This window comes from Pyxicephalus adspersus, chromosome 3, assembly GCF_032062135.1.
Source record: "Pyxicephalus adspersus chromosome 3, UCB_Pads_2.0, whole genome shotgun sequence".
Taxonomy (NCBI): domain Eukaryota; kingdom Metazoa; phylum Chordata; class Amphibia; order Anura; family Pyxicephalidae; genus Pyxicephalus; species Pyxicephalus adspersus.
Window position 1 is genome coordinate 27,281,342 of NC_092860.1, and position 22,155 is coordinate 27,303,496.

A 22,155-nucleotide genomic window follows, 5' to 3' on the forward strand; every position below is an offset into this window, starting at 1 on the left:
TGTAAGGTTCTGAATTTGTCTACACAGAGGAGATTTCCCCTCCATTTTTGACTCTATTACCAGTGTCTATTTACCAATCTTTTAAACAGGGAAGTAGAGATTCTCTTTCTGTTCTAAAGCTAGTCAAATAGCAACTAAGAAGACAACTCCAAAATGAGGACACAGTTATAAGCAGTTGCCTACATATATTGTGAGCAATTTGTAAAGAAAAACTTTTAAAAATCACGGTGCATTCGGTAGAAAACCTGCATATTCCAGAAATAAAAATTTGATATGCACAGTTAATCCAGAGGAAGGCAAAAAAGTCTTATAAAGTATGGTTCAATTATTTCCAACGGGCAATTCGATACATCTCTTTGGTGTCATTACTTATGCAATGTAATAATAAGTTATACTCCATGCATCTAGAAATGCATTTTAACTAAATATATTTTTTACAGGTTGCCTTTCAGCTATACAGCTGGAGCCGGCTGACTGCTTCTGCCAATGCGTCCTCGTGCCTCATAATGACAGCACTCTGGCCTGTTAAGTTGTAGCACAAACATGGAGCAATACAAGACAAAGTGACTGCCTTACCTAATTATAAAGCATAAAAATTGTATCACATTCCAAGGTATCAAGTATACTTTATATCCTGGGTATTGGACTTTTAACACCATAGCAATTCTGGTAAATCTACATACAGCATGTTTATTGTGTTTATACTTACTATTCCATAACAAGGATGATTTCGCTGTTGGTCTCATAGACCTCATGAAGATCAACCACGTAGGGTGAGAAGCGGGCCATTTCCAATACGGCAATCTCATTGAGGATATCATTGCGGCAATCTTCACCCTTCCTGCGCTTTCTTAGGAACTTTGCTGCATATTCTTTACCAGTCAGTAATTCTACACATTTTTTGACCACTGCAAACTTCCCCCTAAAAGAAAATGAAAAAAAAAGCATTGAATTTGGGTTTTTATTATATATTCATTAGGATAATTAACTTTCTCTGTAGTGAACTGTAATTAGAGAACTTTATTAGAGAGGAAATTGTTCCATATATACACAACAGGTGTTCTAAATCTGACCTATTGGTATGAGCTCAAGATCATTACAAATCCAGCTTAGGGCACATCTTCTTCATGTAAGATAAATATTTACCCCCTGAAGTTCACTGGTAAATCAGTACTTCTAGGGTCCCCAGCAGTTCTACCCGGCTTCTTCTGTTGACCTCTACTATGTCCTGCAGTGAACTGGAGGTCAAAACTTTAAGGGATCATAGATGTGTCAGAGGAGGAGTTATAGGAAACAGAACAGTATTCCATAGTACAAGCTTAGGGAAAGATGAGTATTTAGAGTCGTCTTTTAAAGGTAACAAAAGGTTTACTAAGTTTCGCATTAAAGGTTTGCCTAAAGCAACCCAGACTCATGTCCAAGCCTATTGTCTGGCCAATAATGGAACAAAGTAAAACATTAAGTCATTATTCTGCTCTTATCTCCTGTCGTTAGGCGTCCAGTGTTAGGCTAAGTACACACGTGCAATGGCTCAGGGCCGATATTGGACGAGAACCTGGCGTGTGTATAGTGCTCGTTGCTCATCCAACGACGACGGTCCGTCCTGGCAGATCCACTGACGATGGATGACGAATGATTCTAATGGAAGTGAAGGGGGAGAGAGTGCAGTAGGATGCCCCTCCATCGTTCTCCCCCTCCCCTCTCTATAGAACAGAACGGTGCTGTATGTACAGCACTCGCTCATGCATCGTACTGTCGTTAGTGGTTGGAAAGAATCTTAAAAGATTTTTTCCAACGACAAATATTGCACGTGTGTACTTAGCCTTGGACTAACTGTGCAATGCAGCACAGCTTATCTAGTTTAGCATTTCTCTCTCAGGGTAAAGCCTGTTGCGCAGGGTATTTTAAAAACTAATGTAAAAATTCAAGAACTTATTCACTTATACTGATTTTATCTCTAAACAGATTAACACTTTGTAACATATATACCTGGTTAAAATCCACAGCCAACATATAATTGTACATGCTTATTATTATTATCTTATTACAGTAACCTTTTCATGTGATACATACAAGCGTACATATATAACAAGCAAAAGTAGTTTGGGAAGATTTGTAGAATGGATTGTAATATTGAATCTTTTATCATTCAGCAAAAAAGAATGTTTTATCCATAACCAGATTTCCAATTTTATATTGTAGTAATAAATGCTGATATTGCAGAGCATGAAGCCCTAACATCAAAGGCTCACAGGAAGCTATTACACAGCTTTCACGTTTTTTAAAGAGGAAATAAGGTTGTCTTCACTGAAGCATACTCATCCCACGCTTGCCACAAACATCTGTAAACACGGCTTTTTATACCTTCCATTCTTCTTCCGCTTTTGCGTTGGCTGCTGTACACAAAGCTGCATTTACCAGTCACATAAAATAAAACAAAGACTATTAACCCGAGAGTGTATACAGCACATTTCAAGAGCAATTTAAGAAGCTCAGCAGGAACTAAGTTCCATTAAAAAACAAATGCCAGGGAAAGAAGGTTCTCCCCAGGATGTAAGTCTAGTGATTAAGTCTCACCATGGATCCCAAGGTTACATTGGACTAAAGCTGCGTACACACCTGCAATTTTTCTCGTTGGAAAGGATCTTTCACGATCCTTTCCAACGAGAAAAGACTGCAGGATGCATGAACGATGCTGTACATACAGCACCGTTCATGCTCTATGGAGAGGGGAGGGGGAGAGCGATGGAGTGGCACCCTGCTGCGCGCTCTCCCCTTCCCTTTCATTAGGATCGGTCGTCGTCCATCGTCCATGGATCCGCCAGGACGGTCGTCGGACGATGGACGATGACCGACTGTACACACGGCAGATTTTCGCCCGATAATTGGCCGATACCGATTATCGGGCGAGAAAAATTTGCCGTGTGTACGCAGCTTAAAGCAGCCACACTCTGAAATCAGCAGGACTGGAACTTCTAGTAATTATTGCAGCAGATTTATGTAGTACAATACAATGAACTGAGACTTTAGACCTGAAATAGTGTAACACTTTGCAAATTGCAAATGATCACTGAATAAGGCTAACTATATATTAGGGGAATCAAAAATAGCAAGACTGTTGATGATACTTTGTGTATTTATTTATTCCTTGTATTGTTTGTAATTTGTTGCAAACTGTATTAGTTACCTGCAAGATTCTCAGCAATGCTCAGACTCCAATACAGTCATTTATGCTCTGTGCCTACAAGGACATTGATTCCCTAGCAAAGCCCCTTCCCTTATTTCTCATGTTACACACTAAAGAAGGGCAATTCTTAGATTGTAAGCTCTTCTGGGCAGGGTCCTCTACTCCTCCAGTGTCACTGTTTGTACCTGTCTGTCATTTTATTGTACAGCGCTGCATAATATGTTGTGGTTGTTGTTATAATAATAATAATAATAATTTATTAAACACACTGCAGTTTAAGTTACAGGTCTGAGTTGCTGGTATCACATCCAATATGGTGGCACCCAGTAGCAGTGTCAGGGCTTTTGGATGTCAACATATGGAAAGCTTTTACAAGGTGTTTTAAGGGAGGATTTTTGTTAAAATTCATGTTCTGGACTGAACTGAATTCTGGAGGCTTAACTTTGCCCCCGAAAAAGGCAAGCAGTGGCAAATAACTATTGTAAACTCTTCTGCCCAGGGTCCTCTCCTCCTCCTGTGTCACTGGCTGTCATTTGTAACCCCTATTTAATGTACAGTGCTGCGTAATATGTTGGCACTATATAAATACTGTTAAATAATAATAACTAGTCATCAGCATTGTCTATGATGTCCATGCAGTTGACCTTTCCCTATTATTCTTCTAAGTAATATTTTACCAGTTGGCCATTTTGATCAATGCATGGCTAATGAAAAGCCTCCATCCAAGGCAGCCGCACTCTTACATAACAGATATGAGGCTGTAGGCACAATGCAAGCTCAGGAAGATTACATAATAGAAAGTGTTTGGTCTTTTTTAGGCAAAATCCTGACATAATATAGATATTTTAAGGTTTTGCTAAAGCACAATTTACAATACGAGATGATTCTTATACCAAAGCAAATCTTAACTTTGAGGTTCCAGTCTACTTAAAGCAAATGCGCTGGATATCAATATCTTCAGAAGAAAAGCACTTAAGTTTGTAAATAATTGACCTTGAAGATTTTTGTTGCCCTGTACAGAACTTGACTTCCACTTTAAGCAGACACATTTATTTTGTAAACTGAACCATTCTGATAAATGTTCTCTGATAGCTAAACTGCGGAGATACCATCTCATATTAGTCCAGGTTTGGTGATAGCACAAATCTGATGTACACCAAATATAGCTCTTATGGCTCCATGAATATTAAAAAAAACTAATGGGAAATAAAAGCACGGATTGTACAATCTCTATCAATATAACAATAATTAACCAGCAACAGTCAATAACCATAACAACTGCTTTAGTTTGGTTTACAGTCTGAGTAACAGGAAGGAAAATTCACAAACCAGGAAATGAGTACTTTATTAAACTGAATAGAGTTCTCACGATTACTAAATTAGAGCAAGCAAACTTGGAGGAAAATTCATATTGTATACAACAATTATGTTGTCAATGAAGTAAGCAATGACCTCAAAATACATAATGAGAAAAAAAATTCAAATGACACAGACCAGCATGTCAGTAAACCTGAACTTCAGATAAACAAAAAGGAAGACCCAAGTAATAGTAAAAAATATAGGGCAATTTTGACTACAATACACGTCTTTAATCTATGTCCTGTAATAACTAGCCCTCCCTGGCTCATATTGAAAAAGTTTTCCAAGCATTGCTCAGCCTCACAATGATCCAGTATTGTTCTTCACACCTTCCTCCATTATGAGCTATTAGTCACTTCTAGGCTGAAATATATCAGAATTTAGTCCACTTGTTGGAACCCCAGAAGACCATAAAAACACACCTTGGATATTATCACCCTAGCTTGATGCAGGAGAATGTTGCAGAGAATGATGATGAACAGGCTACAACCAGGGAAGTAAGAAAACGGACAAGAGTTACAAAGATATCTATACTAACATTTCTTGCTGCCCAAAGCCAAAACTTGCTGCCTAAAGCTGAGACATGTAAAGGATGCCATAAATATCAATGAGTGTACTCTAATGGAAACTGAACTCATTTATAATTGTCCTTAATAAAACAAATGTTCTCTCTGCTATTTAGACATTGGTCCTGTGTCTCACAGAGTTACGGATCTTAACATGATAAATTGTTTAAATAGGGTCCAAATAAATAAGATCTATGGGATTCTGTTGGACTTAAGACACAGCCTTAACATGGCTAAATTTTATATTTTAAAATGCAATATGTGAAGTGGTATTTGTGTGTCTGTCAACAAACATGGGCCTAAGGCTAATGAATGTAAGCAATTAGAGCTAAGCCTAGCTGTTTGTTCTTGTGAATGCTTCGCTGACCATATCTGCAATAAAACCTAGAATGACAGCTATGTGTTTATCTTTGCTCTTTGGAAAAATAAGTGATTTCCGTTTATAGAGAAATAAGAGGGCCGTAAGTGTAAGCCTGTAATTCCCTACTTTACAATACTAAATGGTATTCGCTGTAATACTAAAGCCATGTTAAACTTTACCTTTATCCTTGGCTTACAAATGACAAAACTCACGGTTGTCCAATGAACCATGAAACATGCAGTTCTCCACTAACTGTACCCTGATTCACCTTTGGAGTAAGGTTAGCTCTGCAGGCTTTCTAGAAATAACTTTACTTAACTAGTTTCTATGGCATAGGTGGTGAAGATTTCATTTTTTAGTAATTTATTAGTGTTCTGTCTATGTTCAAATTTTTGAAATGGCTTACATTAACAATGTTTGAAATGAAATATTGATGAGTTTATCGGTCACTATAGCACAAAGAAAAGTCCAGTGACCCTGTAAATGAGGATGAACTTTCTGGTGACCTGTAAAACTCCGCCATGTTGTAGACCCATTGTCAATGCAAGTATCTGAGTTCTATAGATTCGTGAAATATGAGGGTATGTGAGTGCCAGGGCCCCTCACCTGCCTTTCTTCCCCTTTTGTAAATTATTATTATTATTATTAAACAGGATTCATATAGCGCCAACATATTACGCAGCGCTGTACAATAAATAGGGAAATATAGTGTAATACACCAATTCATCTCCTCTAATAAATACTGGGCTGCATACCCTGATAAGTATATGGTAAATTAAGAAATGAGAAAAGACAGGGTATTTAGGGTGCAGCTATTAATTGAAAAACCAATGGTAGATCAAACACATAAAATGTTATGCTTTACAATTGTATACATGTTTGAATTAATCCTAAATTTCCTTCCCCACTGGACAAAATGCAGTGGGGGTGTGAAAACTAGACAATTATTACTTAGTGGGCAGAAATAAGGTATAAGGAGAGATAAATGCTGCCAATCTCCAACAAACAGCACCACCATCAGACCCCCTTGTTCCAAGGATATACTCTACATCACTTCAAAGGCTTTTCAAGCATCTGATTTGATGTCTTCTCATCATTTAATCATGGCAATGATTCCTTTTGAATCTCCCTGCTTCTAATCTTGCACTCCGATGTCCACAAGTCCCCTGAGGAAGCCAGTATTGGCGAAACGCGTCGGGACACGGCATTTAATTCTCTTTATACCTTATTTCTGCTCGCTAAGTAATCATTGTCTAGTTTTCGCACCCCCCCCACTACTTTTTGTCCAGAATTTAGGATTAATTTACACATGTATACAATTGTGAATCATACCATTGTATGTGTTTGATCCACCATTGGTGTTTCAATATATTTCTTCCTCTTTTGTTTGTTTCCTTGCTGTTCTATTTACCCATGGGAGAAAAGAGGGAGAGCTCTGTGTAAGCTCTGTTTTAAGCTAAATTGGTCCGAGCTTACAGAAAACAATGACTCTCCTCCATATATTATTGCATATAATACTGCTTGTGTATTGTGAAAGGCTGCTAGCGCAATCAACCGAAATTATAGAATGCTTTCCATACCTGAAAGAACAAGCATCTGTTTTGCTTCAGATGGGTGAATGGAGAATAGAAAGAGTGAATAATAATTACAAGGGGAAAGATTGGCCTTAAAGTGATCATGTTGGTTTGTTCTACACAGGTCACTTGCTTTCTGATCAAAATGTATTCCAAAAAAAAAAGAAAAAATCATTAAATTTAACCTCTTCCCTGCTATCTGCACAACTGTGTATGAGGGGTGTATAGGGACAAAAGACTGTAATCTACTTTGGAGAAGGGGTATAATGTTATTTACACAGTACTGTTCACTTTAGCCTTTAGTAACCATTTCCCCTAAAAATCACAAATAAAGAGCAGATCAGGTTAAACACATAAGACATGGGAATGTATTTTCAGGTATTACGAAGATTGTATAAAGATGATGTTGGATTAGATTGGACAAAACTGCTTTTATCAGGCTCAGAACTTTACCTGTAATCCTCCACTTCAAAGAGATTACCTGGGTTGCCTTGCTAATGGCTGAAGATCAGGTGCTAGTCTTATAGATAACCTTGAGATGTCAAGGAAGGCCACAGACTGACTCCACAAAAACCTTATCTCTAAATGGTGCCAGAAGGACTGCTGCCTATAGCCAGCTCCATTAAGGAATAGACACAGGTGCTGCCAAGAGAAAACCACTTTTCCCTTTATTGCCATAATCCTATTAATAAGATAAAAGTCTCTTAGAGGGACATTATATATTGTTTCACTAAGTGCACATTTTGTATGTCTTACAGAAAACTTACTTAATAATAAAACATGTTTTCTGCATTTATTTTTGAAAACAGGGTAATAATTATTATCCCCAGTGAATACCTGTAAACCAACTATTTTTTGTATGATTAATTGGGGACAAAAACTGTCACATAAGTGCTGGTAACATGAGGTATCAATCAATACCATGAAAGTTATTTCATTTTATTCTCTAATTATTGTACAGCCCTGTGTACAGCCCTGGTGCCTTGAAAATAAAAGTTAATAATAATAATAACTCATCCTTGTGCATTACAACAAACGGTGCAGAATAGTGCTAGGATAAAGGAACCAATGCCAAGTTTTAATATCATTTGTCAACTGACAAAACAAAAATTGTTAACAGAATATAGTTAAATAACATCTGTCAAAGAAGGACCTTAAGGTGTTCCCCATGGGGAAAAATTGGTTTTAAAACAGAGGTCTTATGCCGTCCCTACTGAAGCAGATCCATAGCTCTACAGTCAGCAAAGCTCATGCACCCTGCTGTAGAGTTCTGGCCTGGACTCAGAAAAGGGTATGGTGGACCTCTGCAGAGAGATTGCTTCCTCACAATGTGACGGACCTCTACAGAGACCACAGCTTTTCAACAAGAAAGCAACAGTTTTCTTGTTCCAGATGTAGCTGCTTTAGAACATAATGAACTGTAAGGCTACATGTCAGAATGACATGTACTGTTCATACAGCATATTAGCCCATGTATTTATAGAATTTTTAAAAATTAGTTAAATAAGAGCACTTAGTTGGTATTTTAAAGGTATTGAATCATCACTAATACGTATATAACTAAATAAAGCCCCATATATCTATTTCTATATTGTCATTTACATTAGTTTCAATATTTACAGTGAGCAGATGACTACAATACAATGTAAAATAGGCCTGCAAAATAACAATGTTCTCTTTACATGCAACTAGGAAACCATCTCCTAAGACAAACTCCTGGGTGATCACTTCCAGGGGGAAATATTATTCAGACAGGTCAGAAAACCATTGTTCATCACTATTCTGTCTCTTGAAACATAAACTGTCTGCCCACATCTTTCTCCTTCCCCCCTTTGTGTTAAAAAATGTATACTATGACAATCATTGTGTTCAGGGGATGGGCAGCTTATAAACATGTATGTTTATAGTCATTGTTAAGGAGGAACTTGCAATCAAATATGCTTGCTATGAGAAGCAGTAAACATCCATTTCCTACAATGGTAAAACTGATCAAGTGGCTTGGAAAGTTGTGAAATGTTTTCAACATTGGAAAAACAAGTTAAGTCTGACTACTACTAGCTAATCAACATTCACTTTTATGTCAAATATATACCCAGTAAAAGTTGAAAAAGGGGATTAGATCATTAAGGATCAGTTTTTAGGATGACTCGAATAAAGTATATTTAACTAAACACTGCATACAATATGTTGCTTATGGCATCCAATAAAATTTTATCTTCCATGTATTGTATTTGAAAAAAAAATTGTATTGTGAAAAAAAAAGGATTTAACTAGTTGCTATAGAGCCAATATCCATTTATTTAAAGTTTTTTTAACTGAAGTTACCACTAGCAGAAAGAAAACTGTTGAGGGGATTGCATAAATACTTGCATCACTTACGGCTGTTCCCTATATTGAACAATTATATGGAGCTGTGACACAGATAGATAATCCTGCATGCAGGGCTAAATGCAGTTAAAATATTTCTTGTATTTTAGATGCAACCAGAACTATGTAAAAACACTGAAACTCAACACAAATATTAAACAACAAAACCCATGAGTCTGTAGAGGAATTCGGCTATCTTAGTTCCCCATAGTTCCCCTACACTACCATACTATGTCACAAAGAGTATAAAAACATTAAATATATTGACCATAAAGTTTAGTGCATGACTTCTGCATGTTCACCATCTTTAAGGAAGAATCCTTGGCCCATAAACACTGCTGTGCCTGTTGGGTGTCCTTCCAAGCATCTAATGAAATATGTAACTACGATATGACAATAGAATGACCTTACTTTTGTTTTATGCAAATCAGAGAATATTGTATACCTCTATCTTAAAAAGTTAAATAATGCAAAAATATGTGTGAGTTACAACCGAACTAATTCCAACCTCTGCACCTATATATCTGTAGATCATTTATCAACAGATCTCAAATGGAGAAGGCTAACAATGGGGAAAATACCCTCTGGGCCACACTTGTATTGGCAAAGTAGGACCAGTACTGGGAGGTTAAGAGGGTCTCCAATAGTCTGACAGTTTTTACCAGTGAAGCACCATATGATTAATGTACATAGCACCAGCTTGTATAAATTGTTTCAAGAACCTCAGTTTCTCTTTTACCATGGGCCACTCCACTCCTGATGATCCCTGGATCCAAACAGCCAGCTGCCACATGGCTAGCAGGACCATGAGGAATTCATGATTTCGTAGTGACTGGTTACTAAATAAAGCACATATACAACCATACTTACGTAAAATAAATATAAAACAAAAATGAAAATATTGGATGTCGCCCTACAGCTGGTAATACCTGCATGATTTATACATCAGATATATGAAAAGAAAGTTCCTAGAGCAATGATGTTCCCTACATACCAGTTACCCTTGAGCAATTAAGCTACATCCAGGTGTCTGATGTTCTGTATCAGTAGGGAGACAAACCTGCATTTTCATTTTATTCTATACAAAAGACAAAGAAAATTGTCTGAATGGGGTCGCTAACCAAACAAATGAATCTATTATGTTAACTGAAGCCATCTGTGCACTAACAAATGCAAGGAAAACACCATGAAGAACTGCAGATCTCCAACAAGTGCTAATGTTTTCCACCTGTGCCCTGTAAGTGCCAAGTCAGAGAACTTCATCTTCAAGGTCAGATAGACAGGAATGTGGAATGAAATCCCAAACTCCCTGCGTATCCTCCAGAGGTGACTATGCACTGGTACTAAGCTGTAACCGAGCCATGTCGCGTCTGAGCTAGACTTTATCTGCAGACACCAAACATGTTAATTCTATTACAATAATGGGCCTATTCTTTTTCAGTACACAAAGGTCAATGCTTCTTAATGGAAGGCAAGTTAATTTTAACCTAACAAAATGTGCAATTATAGAAACTCTATGTTAGCCACATGATGAACATATGTGTATGGACTGGGCTACCTTGGTTACCTGATATATAAAGCAACAGGTTTAGATATAAATTAAACTTATATGAATAATGCACATCTAGATAGTTTTTAGATTATGTAAGGTAAATAGCTAAAAATCAGAAGAAAATAGGTGGGTTGTGATATAGTGAGGGGTATGGGTATTTGTGATATATATATATATATATATATATATATATATATATATATATATATCACTGTTCTCCCCAGCCCCTTTTAGCTGGGCGCACAACCCGGCTCTTTTTAGTAACCACCCGGCTGTTTTTATGTGGCTGCTGAAGAGTTGGGTCACAATACAGGGGATGCCCCCCGCCTACAATTTCTTCCCAACCGGCTCAAAAAAATTCCTGGGTTGAGCTCTGTATATATATATATATATATATATATATATATATATATATATATAGTTATTCTTCCATTGTTTTAAATTTGTTGAAAGGAAGATATGGAAAGTTGTTTATACATATCTATTTCATTGGAAGTCAGAAGGCTGTGGCCTGACTCCATCTCATACATAGTTCTCCATGATGTTTGCTGGGATTTTGTTTAGGCTATGTACACATGTGCAGTAATTGTCATTGGAAAGGATCTTTCACAATCTTTTCCAACGACTGCACGATGCATGAACGAGTGCTGTACATACAGCACCGCTCTGCTCTCTCCCCTTTACTTCCATTATGGTCGTTCGTTGTCCATGGATCCACCAGGATGGTCGTTCTGACGATGGATGATGAGCACTGTACACACGCACATTCTCACATCAGCCCTGAGCCGATTATCGGACGAGAACCATTGCACGTGTGTACCGAACCTTAGTACAAAATTTAATAAGGATATGTGTTTCTTCAGGTTTATAGACAAAACCATGTCACCAAGGCTTTAGCCCTAGCTTACTGCTAAGTAATCGAGGAAACACAGGTATGGGTATCTTCCTAATTTTGCTTTTTGAGTTTGTATCTAAACTACACCTGCTACCTATATATTTGGTAATAATATAAGTCCATATCGATTTGTTGAAGTACAAGTTATGTTCGTATGATCTGACACATAACTATTTGACAGTCTAACGGCCTAATTGTTTCTAGCTAGAAAACCAGATTTTCTTCTTCAGCACTTACGGAGGGAACACTTTATATAAGTATTAGCCAAGGGGTTGGAGGTCATAAATCTAGAGATATTAGTGAATAGAAAAGGGCCAAGTTTGCTTTCTCTAATGCACCTGAGTAGATAAGGAACATTCTAATGTGTCATTTCTACTCATCTAGGACAAGCAAGCTCCTAAATTCCATACAGAGATTAGAAGCTAGTATTTCTTATACATGTCTATGTAAGAAGTCAAACAGAGACCTTGTTCTTTACATACTGGCTTCAAAGTAACCTGCTGCAATTGATTTACAAAAATATACCTTGGAAGAGCAATTTTGTTTTATCAAGGTATCCTGGGTACTAATCCTATGTTGTCCAATATTTAACATGGTGTTTGTTTTATAGTTGGAGTGCTACAAGGGTTGGGTGATGAGACTTCTTATCGCCTTCTCTTGAAATCTATAGTACCTTCAGCCATATCTGCCCAATGTAATTAATTGTGAAGTGCAGAATAAAAGTAAAAAGTCAATAAATGCTCACATAGATTTTTCAAAATTCTGTTAATCTGTCAATCAGAAGACAACATGTGCTCCGATCAAATAGAAGGGAAGTGGCACAACATAACAATATTTGCTCTCTGATATAAATGCACCTTACGGAGATTCTTGACTGTAGAACCCTGCCCCGAAGAGCTTACAATCTAAGAACTAAAGAGAAAAAATATGGCTGCTGGAGAATAGGGGAATCACCAATGTTTTTATCTCTGATTATTTGTAGATTTTCCTGCACTTCCTATCTGGTAAAGCTATTGTCAGAAAAGTAAAAAGACATAGGTAAAGCTCTGTAATAAAATAATTCTTCTCCACTCTATATAAAAATAAAAAAAGGATTTGCTGACTTAAAACTCTGATTATCCTAGTGCACAGCAATCATTATTATCAAGCATTTTCAAGTGCTATCCTGAACAAGCACTCAGAAGCACTTAGAACTGCTAATGAGCACTTATTATTGCTGATTTTTGAACTGACCAGAACTACACAATGATCTAAACCAGAGGTCGGCAAACTCCGGCCTTTAGGCCAGATACGGCCTAGCCGGTAGTTTGTTCCGGCCTAACACCCCCTGGCCGATCCGGCCTAATGCCGGCCGGCAATGCGCGGTTCCAGAGCCGCGGGTTACTGGCCAGCATTAGGCTGGAACAAACTACTGTAACTGGAGCATGCGGCTCCTGAGCCTCCTCTTGCTTTGGCTCCCTTCTTCCCTATGTTCCCTATTTACCGCAAGGGCAAAAGTGTTAACGGCAGCCGCAGTAAAGAAGGAACATTCCCTCTCCTCCGCAATGCATACGGAGGAGAGGAATTTCCCTTCAGGGGGTATTCCTAGTGGGGGCAGAGCAATTAGGGCAGGACTCAGAGAGAGTTCGGCCTAGTGTGCTCCTGCCCACCTCATAAATGGCCTAGTGGCCGAAAAAGATTGCGAACCTCTGATCTAAACTGTTGCTATAAAGTATATTGTAACTAAAAACACTAACTCTAATGTTTATGGACTGGGTAGAACAGTATCCTCGATCAGAAAACACCTTTTAGGCCATGAGCCAAAGTACCTATTTGACATTTTTGACAACAGCCAACATAAATATATGTGAAGAAATACATTCCTAAAGTTTATATTATTATATTAGTCACTGCAAAAACCTCAACCAACAATACATTCAGGCTGATTTTCATTGACACATGCCATTGGGGCAACTTTGAGTCACTATGGATAATACCCTGTGTACATAATCAGGCAACCACAAATAAGCAAAGCAATGTATTCTCTCAATACATAGTTAAAATTAAATGTAAAAAAGTTATACACCCTCAATTCAATTAATAATGATCGGTTATGGCCAGACTGATTTCTCCAAATGCCATTTTCTTAGAAGATACAGCCACCTATACAAAAGAACTAATATATCCCAACTGGAGCTTAGAAAAATGTGTTTTCACATGCTTTTATTTGTTTAAGTATTCTTTGCTAGACTAATGAGTGTTAAATGCACCAGTAGATAACAAAATAAAACAAACATGCTAGAGCACAGCCAAAGAGCATGTATATGCGAATTATAACAAGTGTGCTTTACTTGGGGTGAGTAGTGTCTGAAAGGCAATTTAACTACTTTAGTGTTCATAGATCAATCTCAGTCGGACTCTAGCAGATTGATAGACAAGGCATGCTGTTTTATAGACCTCTTCCTTCAAGTAGGAATTCAGCAATGTTGTGGAAGGAAGCATTTTTTCAGACAAAGCAAAAAATGCAAAGACAAGAGGTTCATTGTTAGAAGCTGGAAGGTGGTCAGTCAGAGGGACGGTGAAGACGTATTCTACAAATAGGGTGGGATTCCTAGAATTCCATCTTAGCAGAGGTGGAGAGACGGACATAATGTCTGATATTTAGAACTGGCTTGTATCTGAACCCATGCCAACAATAGAACAGTGAAATTTATAACACATATAAAATGTCTGGTTATGTACACAGAAGCTTGTTACTAAGTTTGCTCCCTTCCAACTTTTTACCTGCTGTGGTTTTCTTCTGGAACACTATAGACTACCAAAACATTCCCTCCTCTGGTTGTACCTGGAAAACCAGTTACATAAGTGATATAATTCAGTTACAGTTTGGTTCTACCCTGTTTGACAGATTTATGTGACTGTGAGATAAATTCAGCTGCTGACACTTGGTACAGTTCACAAATGCAAAACGCAAGCCAAGACATATACAGACTTCTTGGATACATATGATTATGTATAACTTTATCTGTGCCTACAGACAGATATAAAGTGGATATTATCCAGATAAAAACATATTGGAAAAAAAAACAAATCATTGAGTTTCTTTTTTTATTATCTCATCTGCAGATTTACTGCAGTAAAACATACCAAATTGCATTAGGACCATATACATGCAAGGATCAAAATGGTCAACAGACTGCATCTTTAACACCAATAGAGCTGTCCATAATGAACATAGTCAACAGTGTTTTTGGCCAAATGGTTCGTCCAAAGCATCTTTTTTGGTTGAATCTAGGGTACTCATTTTTTAACTGATCACTGCTTATCTCTGACAATGGGCTTGCCAAGGCTGGAGAAAATGCACTTTTATCAGTGAAGCTGGGTGATCCAGCAAACCTGGAATGGATTTCTTCAAAGCCATTTGTTATTTGCTAGCAGATATTTTGAATCCTGGACCAGATTCTTTCCAGGTTTGCAGGATCACCCAGCTTTACTGATGAAGGTATACCCTCTCCAGCCTTGGAGAGCTTTAATAAATCAGGCCCAATGGGTAAGGTGTTGGACACCAAAATGCCTGCCTAATAAATTGCTCCTGCTTACACCCTGGTATTTATTCCATGGCTGCACTGCTAAATTATTTACTTAAGCTGTGTCCTGATTTTCTGTGTCAACTATGAATATACAACATGCTGCCCTGACACACTTCTGCTTTTTATGGCTGCATTTTGCTTCTGGTTTTCATTTTATCTGTTTGTTCATCATCTCCTGTTGTCCACTGCCCATTGATGAACAATTTTGTAATATAGGATTTACTCATTACCAGCAAGCACTGCAGTAACTCATAATGAATTATAAATGATCACATAATCCTTCATTTAAAATACTCTGACTTGCAGTAAGAAGCAAAGTTTGTACCAAGCCATTTATCAATTTAACATATTTTGAGACGTTTATGAAGGTTTTATCCACACTTTCCATCTGGAATGTACACAATGTTGTACATACCTTAAAGTTCATGGGTCTGCTGTGTATTTATGAGGTGTCATGGAGCAGATAAGTTACAAATGTAATCTCCAAACTGCAGCACTTAAATAGTTTATCAGATCAGTACATAAGAGGGTCTGGGATACATAAATGAAAAGGAAATCCATTGCTAAAGTGTATGGTAGAGAATGCTATTATGTTATGTGTTATCGCTTTAAAAGCACTTCAAAATCCTAATGTCCTATAAACTATTGTAAGCTCTTCGGGGCAGGGTCCTCTCCTCCTCCTGTGTCACTGTCTGTATTCGTCTGTCGTTTGCAACCCCTATTTAATGTACAGCGCTGCATAATATGTTGGTGCTATATAAATCCTGTTTTTTTTTTATTATTATTATTATTATTATTATTATTAATATTAATAATAATAATAATAATAATAACTAAAATCTCAGTACCTTTTTCTATGATGATATCCCAACCAGCCTGGTCACTTCTACCTGGTGAACTACAGAACTCTTGTATGTCTATGTGAATAGGAATTGAGCTTTCAACAAATACCCCTGAAGACAATTTACAAGCCTGAGGATGATATGACAAGCAGTATTAAAAGCTGGTCTTCATTATGGGATGTAAAAAGAAAGAGAAAAAGTGGGGGACAGGGAAGTTTGGGAGTGAATGTAGGTAATGCCCTGACAAGGGACAAAAGTAACATTACTTAAATTACTATTATTATTAAACAGAATTTATATAGCACCAACATATTATGCAGCGCTGTACATTAAATAGGAGTTGCAAATGACAGATAGATACAGACACAGGAGGAGGAGAGCACCCTGCCCCGAAGAGCTTACAAATCAGAACTTTATTTGTTGATTTGGGCCTTTTATATCTGCCTAGAGATAAGCTTTAAAAAAGAATAATGCACTTATCTTCTACTTGTAATAAATATATTTTTTGCCCTAAAAATTACTTTAACTACACCCAGCCCATTCCACTGCCTGAGGCTCGTTGAACTGGATATGCCAATGTGGCCATCTTGGTAGGTCAATGGGTGACCATGCAGCATAGAGGGAATGCAGCTCAATCACACGCTCTTATGTAAAATCACCTTTACTACTGTGTAAGCCCATCATTTTATCTTGTGTAAGCAAATCATTGGGAGTGTGCTGTGTTGATATTTAGTAGTCTGTGTTTTCAGCTTTGAAGCTGTATACATAATACCCTGTGTGTATACACAGGTCCCCGTTTCCTGATAAGGTGGATATTTCTCTAGGTCATGAAAGGTTTAACCCACATATCTCTACACCAAACCTCCTGATAATGAGAAGCTGTGTTCTTCTCACAGCCCCATCCTTCCTTTTATCTGCATGGCTTCCCTATTACTTTCTTTTTAGTCATTTTATTGACAGCTTTATATTATGTGGTTTCCTGGGACATAGAAGCCAGAATTACACAAATATACTTTTTTATGAATATAGAAATCCTTAGATTGGCCTTTCACAAAAGATACAGAACATGTTGAAAATATCCAGAATCAATACGACTCGGCACATTGTTTAGATCCAGTGTCTGGTGCATTATAACAAACCTGTTAAAGATAAATATAATAAATTAATGTGACAAAGTTTACAGATAAAGATACTCTCTGGAAGCCCTGTGTGCAGTGACTTAGGTACTTCTTACTTAAAACATCTAGGGTCCAAGTGTGCCTCTACAGCTCCTAAATGGCTTTGTTTTCGATAAAGTAGGGAAGGGTTACACCTCCTTTTTCTTTTTGTCTACATCCCGATAGTTAACATTTGCCCCTTTTATTTGCCCAGATGGCCCATTTGCCTCAGAAAGTGAGGGGAAAACCAACATTTTGGGTAGTTTTCAAAGCAATAGGTAAGGGGTAATCCTCTTATGGGGTGATTTGTTTTAGGAACAACTCTCTAGGAGGAAAATATTGTATATTCTAATTTCATGTTGCATCTTTAGGACTGGAAGTGAAGAAATATACCCCTAAAAATATTTGGCTGGACACACACTTTACAGAACACCAGTGGCATAAAGGCCAAAGATGGTGAAACAGCAAGGTGGAAAAACCAATGAAAAATACAATGACACTTGGAGGTGGCAGAACTCTCCTCCCAGGTTACAACAATGCTTTCACGTGGCTCGGTGTCTGAAGAACCTATTATTTGGTCTAAACATTCAAAGGTGGTGTGCTAATGCAACACACATATTAAAACACAAGTTTTAAAAGATATAGTACTTCTGGATGAACTTCAGGCAACCAAACATAGGCTGATTATTGTTTTGTATAAATCATTCTGGCTGACAAATATCCACTTCAATATCATATATATAAGGAAGATATAATCATTCCTCCATACACTGACTCATATAACCACTTGCAATAAACCTCAATAAAATATGGGAATTTGGTGATAAAATCAGAACAACGGTTTTGGGTGACCCTTGTAAGCTTGTGTATGGCTATTATAATAAAACATGTCCCGAGGATCACTGATTAATAAGAGTTTGAATGAACAGTCTGAGAAGCTTATAGTCAATCAGATGACTTTCAATGCTGGCAAAGGGTTTAAGGGATTTTAGGTCAGTAGTATAAGAAGCTGAACTCCAGGTAAACAGCAAAATACACATTTAAATTCACATCATACAAATCGTCAGAATTACATAGCACAGTTCTGCCTTGCAAGTAGGGGCCTGATCTTTTCTTGTTGCACAAAGCCCTGTTTCGTTCTATGGAGAGACTCACTAATGAACAATGTGGGAAGATCACTGTACTCATGATAGATTTTTGTTCAAGACGATCAATTATCTTGGGTGACAATAATCTAGCATGTGTATGTAGCTTTCTGGGTCTCCTCCACAACCCCACCCAGATAGTAGCAGAAGACTGATTAGTTAATCTCTCTGACAATTCTGCTCCCTCCACTTTAATCTCCTTGTGGATAGATGTGCTGCAAACTTTTTAGCCAATTACATGTAAACAGCCAATGCCAATGGGTCTTGAAAAAAAAGTGCATATGAAATCTATTAGGTGTTTTAAAGGTATATTCAAAAATAATTCCTCACTGGCTTTTTTGAGGAAACCCTGCAAACCTAAACCCTGCAATACGACGATAATGTGCCCACAATTATGCCAATCAATAAAATCAACCAGTCTGTATTGTCTTCTACTTAATCCCCCCACCTTTCATATATATACTTCAACTGCACTCCATTTGAGTTCTGGGTAAACTTCCCCATTGATATACAGGAGAAAATGTGTTGATGTGCTCAAAGAAGTTTTTTAACCCAAAGGTTGGGTAATCCAGGAATTCTCTGCATAGGTCTGATTTAATTTGAAGGTGAAGGTCAAATAATTGTTTATTCAGTTTCACCAATTAATTGGTCTTTATTTATTATCCATCCATATGTCCTCTGAGGATAAACAACCTAACCACAAAGAAATGAGGAGTGCTACTTCCTTGCAGTAAACAAGCGTAGGTCATGTAATCATTGTCTTCTGACCTGAGCAGGCAGCTTGGAATTCCAATCCATCAGCTCGCAGCTCTGGTATAAACAGGCCAGGATATCATTCCAGCTGTAAATGTATAGCTAGAAATCTAAGGACACATTCACAACACCTGACCAGTCTCTGATCCCATGCTAACATTCTCAGACAGCAGGTCACGTTTTCTCTTTATGTAGTGTGCTCATATATTCACTGTGGCTCCAGCAAATCCCCAGGGACCTTGAAAGAGAAGTCCAACTCTAATTTTATGAGAAGGGTAAACATGAGGTCAGAACTATAGTCACATATCCTATCCCAATTCGAATTGTTCATAGGCACATCATCATTCTGATGATCCTTCTCCAACTAGAATAGATTGTCAGAGCTCAAAGTGGCCATAAAAAACTGCAAATTTATTGGTTGTTTCATGGCTCATATTTAAGCCCTATAATAACAAATAGACAATGGCAATTAGAGTGATATATTACACATGACAGACAGATAACATGATGATTGCTGAATTAAATTTAAAGTGTACTTGTCTTTTCCCAGAAGTGTTACCCCATACACAGCATGTGGCAGTGCCAAAGTCAGAAGTACATACAGGTTCCCCTTGACATCAGGCCAAGGCTTAAGCTGCATACACACATGCAATTATTGTCGTTGAAAAGGATCTTTCACGATTCTTTCCAAAGCCAAAGGACTGCACGATGCATGAACGAGTGCTGTACATACAGAGAGGGGAGGGGGAGAGCGATGGAGCAGCACCCTGCTGTGTGCTCTCAGGCGCTGTACACATGCCAGATTCTCGTCCCATATCAGCCCTGAGCCGTTTATTGGGCGAGAACCATTGGACGTGTGTACCTAGCCTAGGGCTAGGTACACACGTGCAATAATTATCCTTTGAAAACGAACAATTAATGACCAATTAACGATTATTCACGACTATTTTGAACGATCGTATTGTGCACAATTCTGTACATGCTGAAACGATACGATCGTTCAAATATAATCCACCAATATTGTACACACACTAGATACGATCGTTTGAACGATGCAGGAAGTGACATGTACAGGAGAAAGTGTATCACAGAGCAATCCATGATCACTGAACGACTGTACACACAATAGATAGCGAACAATCGTCGCCCAATCAGGTCCACCGGGACAGTCGTTGGTTCCCAGCGACATTCCTCATTCATCGGCGTCTTGGGCAGTTGTTGTGCACTTTTTTTGTTAATGATTATTGGACAATCGATGGTTAGACATTCGTTTCCAATGATAATTTTTGCACCTGTGTACGTAGCCTAACCATGGCAGTTGAGAACTAATTTAAAAATTTCAACCACAGTGGTGTCCACTGTTCAAGATAGTGAAAGTTCTGCATTATTTCAGGGCATTACAATTCACCATGTTTCAGTCTGCAAGTAGTGAGTGGTTCTAGTTTAAAAAAAAAAAGAATGAAATCAGTGAGTTTTTTAGGATATAATATCATCCCTTCTACAAATGTATTTCTTCTCTGAATACAATGCCATGTGTGCTCTCCTGTCTGGACAAACACCAATTATTAGATATTAGCTTTGTCATTTAAACCTCGGAATGAATTTGTAAGGTTGGTGTTACTCATTAAGTTGGTGTGCTTGAGAAGTAGCATGGATGTGTGATTGAAACATAATCTATGGAATTAACCCCTCGATTATTGTCACTTCCAAACGGCCTTTCTGGCCTGGCCATGCCTTTTTGATTGTAGGCACAATTCTGGATCAGGAGAGTCAACATAGAGCCAACTTGGCTTGGTATTTGAGAGAATTTATTATCTCATTCACATAGCAATATGTCAAGCAATGCTCAGTATTTGTCAAACCACAATGGGTTTATTCTGATTGTAATGGATAATTACTGTTCATTTTGTGAAAGGCATTCACAGGTATGTATAAGAAGGAAAGCTTCATGCCAAAGCTTAATTTTTGTTACCCAAAATGACTGTGATTGTCTTTGATAAAATATTTGTCCCCAGAGGTCCCTCCGGCCAGTTAACTGAATGACTGACAGCTAATGACTGGCGTTGTTTCCTATGAGAAGGATGCAGATTATCCTTCCCCCTTTCAAAGCTGGAACATTGTTGTTCTAACAGCACCTGTTCATTCCTACAGTGGCAATAATCTACTGCATACATAGATTAAGTAAACCTCCTGCAATGGTCAACATACACCTTGTTTTGACTTGTAACTATCTGATACTTTATTTTGTCGTTCTCCTATGTTCAATGATACTTTCACTAAAAGAATACCGGCCTAAAGTTTTGGAAGAATATATATATCTTAAAATAAATGAATATATAATCTTTAACATATTTCATATCTATAAAAACTAGTAACATACAACATATTCATAAATATAACAGTAATAATACCACAGTACAATTTATTACACTATGATGACACATAAATAAAACAATTCCTATATAAGAAATATCTTTACAATTACAAACTATAAATGAATCAGGACTCATACTACCTCACTTAATCACCTAATCAATAAAACTATTTATATTCTATTATATGTTAATATAGTCAATATGTTTTCAGCTCATAAATCAATGTATTTCATGTTTATTTTTTTTTTGTATTCTAATGAGGAGATTCTTTTATCAATCCATGTGAATCCTATATCAGAAAAATGATCGTGATGATGTGCAGTGAAATTTAAGGACTGTGAGAGAGTAATCCTTTCCTTACAATATAAACATCTTATCTTAACCCTTCCTGCAGTGACCGGATGGTGCAGCCAACATATTGTAAACTAGACAGGCAATGTGGAAGCTATAGCA

At 37.5% G+C, this 22,155-nt stretch overlaps 1 protein-coding gene across 1 annotated transcript in view; it reads right to left on the minus strand.

The window, feature by feature from the left end:
* The window catches only part of LOC140325935 (serine/threonine-protein kinase 17A-like), a 42,654-nt gene that overhangs the window by 13,873 nt on the left and 6,626 nt on the right, over positions 1–22,155 (minus strand). Inside the window, exon 2 of the mRNA XM_072404057.1 lies at positions 710–922. Coding sequence (XP_072260158.1) covers positions 710–922 — 213 coding nt within the window. The remainder of the gene's footprint in view (positions 1–709; positions 923–22,155) is intronic.